The sequence below is a fragment of the Acartia tonsa genome, chromosome 9 (genome assembly GCF_053477335.1).
Source record: "Acartia tonsa isolate MP-2025a chromosome 9, ASM5347733v1, whole genome shotgun sequence".
In the NCBI taxonomy this organism is placed as follows: domain Eukaryota; kingdom Metazoa; phylum Arthropoda; class Copepoda; order Calanoida; family Acartiidae; genus Acartia; species Acartia tonsa.
Genome location: NC_137268.1, coordinates 16,804,303 through 16,807,741, shown reverse-complemented (window position 1 = coordinate 16,807,741; position 3,439 = coordinate 16,804,303). Strand labels below are relative to the sequence as shown.

The window sequence follows — 3,439 nt, the reverse complement described above, 5'->3', positions numbered from 1 at the left end:
GCTCTACACTTGTGGTTTGCCGTAATCTCACACAGCTGTCACCAAAAGTTGTGGTATCCGCCTAGGTTAAATGGCAGACACCAGAGTTCAAATGACTACGGCAGTGCGAACAGACGTGGACACCTATACTATAGAGAAGCTACGCTTCTCTAGCAATCACTAAATAATAAACAGAGTCTATTCAGTTGTTCCTTTATTCAGGGTCTAAGGTTTACTAAAGTTATATACAACAAACAATAAATACACAGATAGGAATAAGTAATCATAAACAGAATCAATATAATACATATACAATGGTCAGTTTGGGCAATAATGATCCCCCATCCCTGGAAAGGGTGGGGGGAATTAACAATACAGCTTAACCATAATAAGGCTGTCAGAATCTATCATTAATTTTAGGTATAGGGAGGGGGTCGGCAGACCCCTTCCCCAGGACTCGGGGGAGGGCCCTCGGCCCTTCCCCGAACCCAGGTCAGGGTTGCCATAGGCATGGCTCACGGTTGCCGAATACCACATTTAACCGTTTAGATAAATGCGCTTATTAAGTCAAATTGTTTTTGATTATGATCACTTCATATATATATGTAAATAAACATTAGGTCATAATTAAGAACAGTTTGACTTAAGGGCATTTGACTAAACGAAAAATAAACTAAAACGAAAAATAGGCAAAAAAATTACTTCATTGTACATTTTTTTTTCTATTTCAGGAACTGTCGATTGGCATTCAACGAGTTATGTGAAAAGATTCCTTCAGGAGAACCTAGAGATATTTGCAATACCAACACAGATACTACCTGCCAGAAATTTTTCTTTAGTGTGAAGGATGGTTGGATTCTTGATCCATCAACAGGTCAAAATTGTGTATTTTATATTTCAAAGAAAAATTATTAAACTTTATGAAAAATAGGAGCTTTTATTTTACAAATTTTCATTCCTATGCATTTAGAAAAACTTGTTTTGAGCTTAAAAATTGAAAATCATTTTACTGTCCAGGAGAAAAATACAAATAATATTGGAGAAATTAAGATGGGAGGAAGCCAGAAAAAAGTGTGAATCTGAGAACGGTGAATTAACATCTGTAAAATCAATTGAAGAAAACAATTTTGTGAAAGGTTTTAATATTTTTACACTTTATAAAGTTTAATTTATGCATTATTATCCCTATATCTTTGTCTGAAACAAAGAATCTCACTAACCACAGAACCAACATGGTTCTCCTTTACAATGTACCTTTTTATAGATACTGGAAAGGTTTATAGCTATTTTAGAGAAGGGTACCACCGCCCTTATAAGAGATATCGCCCCTAGAAGAAAAAAAATTAAGTGACCTAGTGTGATTTCTTTTAAATCTAAAACTGAAACTGGCTGGTGGGGTGGGGGGGGGTTCGACTTTGCTCTCTTCCCCCCCCCCCCGAACCCTATCTCAAGTGCCCATAGAGTCCTCTAGGGGCGTAACTATAAAACATAAGACTATCAGCTGCTGTTACGAGATCTGTATTTTAAATCTATAAATAAGATAGCTTAAACCATCCTGGGTTGTATATGATTTTTCCACAGAATGAAAGCCTAATTAGTTCAGGAGGTATTGAAATTATGATACTAATTAAATAAATTCCTAATAAAACATTTAAATTTAGCTCTAGTGATTGAGATAGATAAGGTTTTTCCTAATGTTATTGAGGGATTTTGGAATGGAGGAAATTCCCATGCTGATAAGAACAAGTTTGTGGCTAGATAATTCTCCAGGTATACAAATATTTTATTAATTACTATACTCTATACTAGCAGATATGCCCCCCTAGAGGCCTCTAGGGGCATGTAAAATGTTTTCTTTTATAATATCTAATTTGAGAAATAATTTCTCCATGTTCAGATGAGTTTTTATATTCATGTTTAGTAACGTTTTTCTGACACTGGCCCAGCGGAATTTTTTTTCTCAGTTTTTTGGTAATTTTGGCGATTTCCCTTGGGGAGGTGGTACTACCCTTCCCCAAAATAGTTATAAACCTTCCCAGGACCTATGAGAAGCTACCTTGTAACGGAGAACATTATCGGTTAAGCAGTTAGTGACAGTACAAAAGACAGACAGACATCCTGTTACTTTTTAATTCAGATGACATTTGATATATTTATGATAAAATCCTGAAAATTACTATAGGTATCATATATCTAAAATATGAAATTTATTGTAGTGCCCGATTTTTGGCCTCGTAAGCCTGTCAGGGAACCAAACTATTTAGACGATGAACGTTGCATGGAGGTGAAAATAATTGATATGGATTAAAACATAATGTATCTAATAATTTGTATTTGTATAGTATTACTTGTTGTATTATTATATTCATTACTTTTTTTTGTTTTTTTTTCCACTTACTTCTGTTTACTTATTTTTGTTTTCTATCTGAAGACTTGGGGCACCGGTTTAATTGAGAGCCCCCCCCTCCCTCCCTGAAAAAATCAAAAGAATCACTTTGTAATTTACTTTGAAATAAAAAAATCATGACTAATATTTAGTGGAGGAAAGTTAGCAATTGGGAATGGAACAACCTCTATTGCGACGTGAAAGCTCTAGCTGTCTGCAAAGAGAAAAAACCGGTAATTATTTTAAAAGCGAAGCTTTTCTATAATTAGGTTCGGTCCGTCCGTACGTCCGTCACAGAGAGTTAGCTCTTAACGTTATTTTAAACAGGTTAGAATTGTCCTATCGATTCCCAACTTTGCATGATGATTCCTGTAGTAGTTAGGTACAATTTAGAAAGCGTAGCAACTCTATAATCAATACCAGAATGTCCATACGTCCATTTGAAACATTTTACTTTGTATTATAGATGATTGGTTCTTTTTAAGTTTCTTTTTTTTATCAATTAGCAGGTTTTTTTAATATTAAACATTTATATTGTAATATATATTTTAGGTTTGGTTTGGTTAGGGTTGAAGGGAACCAAGTAACAATCAAAAAATATTCTGGACAATCTGAATAGCAGTAGTTTTACCAACACAAAATCACTTTTTTTTCAAAATTTCTTTTTTGTTTTGTTTAAAAGCTCTTTTCAATAAATTCATTCCAAAATTTCTTTCATTTGCAGAATGATGTTATTATACACTAAAGTTGTTTGATGTATGTGTTTGTAAGTGTCAAAGATTATAAAGTGTAGATTATAAAAGATTAATACAAAAGGCAGCGCCACTATAAGACTTACCAGACTTTTTTCTTTTTTTTTCTCTTTCAAATTCTTTGGCGAGGGGGGGGCGGTTTGAAGTAGATATCCTCTTTCCTTAGAGGCCTCTAGAAGGGCTGCTTAATAAAAAAAGGATGAGAACATTAATAAGTAGCGAAGCACAAAAAACCATGGATTGACACCCAGTACATTATGAATTATGAAGAGAAGAGAGAAAATAAGGACATATAAATTAAAGGTATTGCGAATAAAAAATC

General features: G+C 34.0%; 1 protein-coding gene across 1 annotated transcript; it reads left to right on the top strand.

The window, feature by feature from the left end:
• The first annotated feature begins 997 nt into the window (after nucleotides 1-997).
• LOC145327617 (C-type lectin domain family 6 member A-like) lies at nucleotides 998-3,026 on the top strand. The gene is made up of 5 exons (XM_080171157.1): nucleotides 998-1,115; nucleotides 1,641-1,749; nucleotides 2,196-2,263; nucleotides 2,518-2,598; nucleotides 2,918-3,026. The coding sequence occupies exons 2-5, from the start codon at nucleotides 1,674-1,676 to the stop codon at nucleotides 2,930-2,932; spliced, it is 240 nt and encodes a 79-aa protein (XP_080027283.1). The 5' UTR covers nucleotides 998-1,115; nucleotides 1,641-1,673; the 3' UTR covers nucleotides 2,933-3,026.
• Nucleotides 3,027-3,439: the final 413 nt, after the last annotated feature.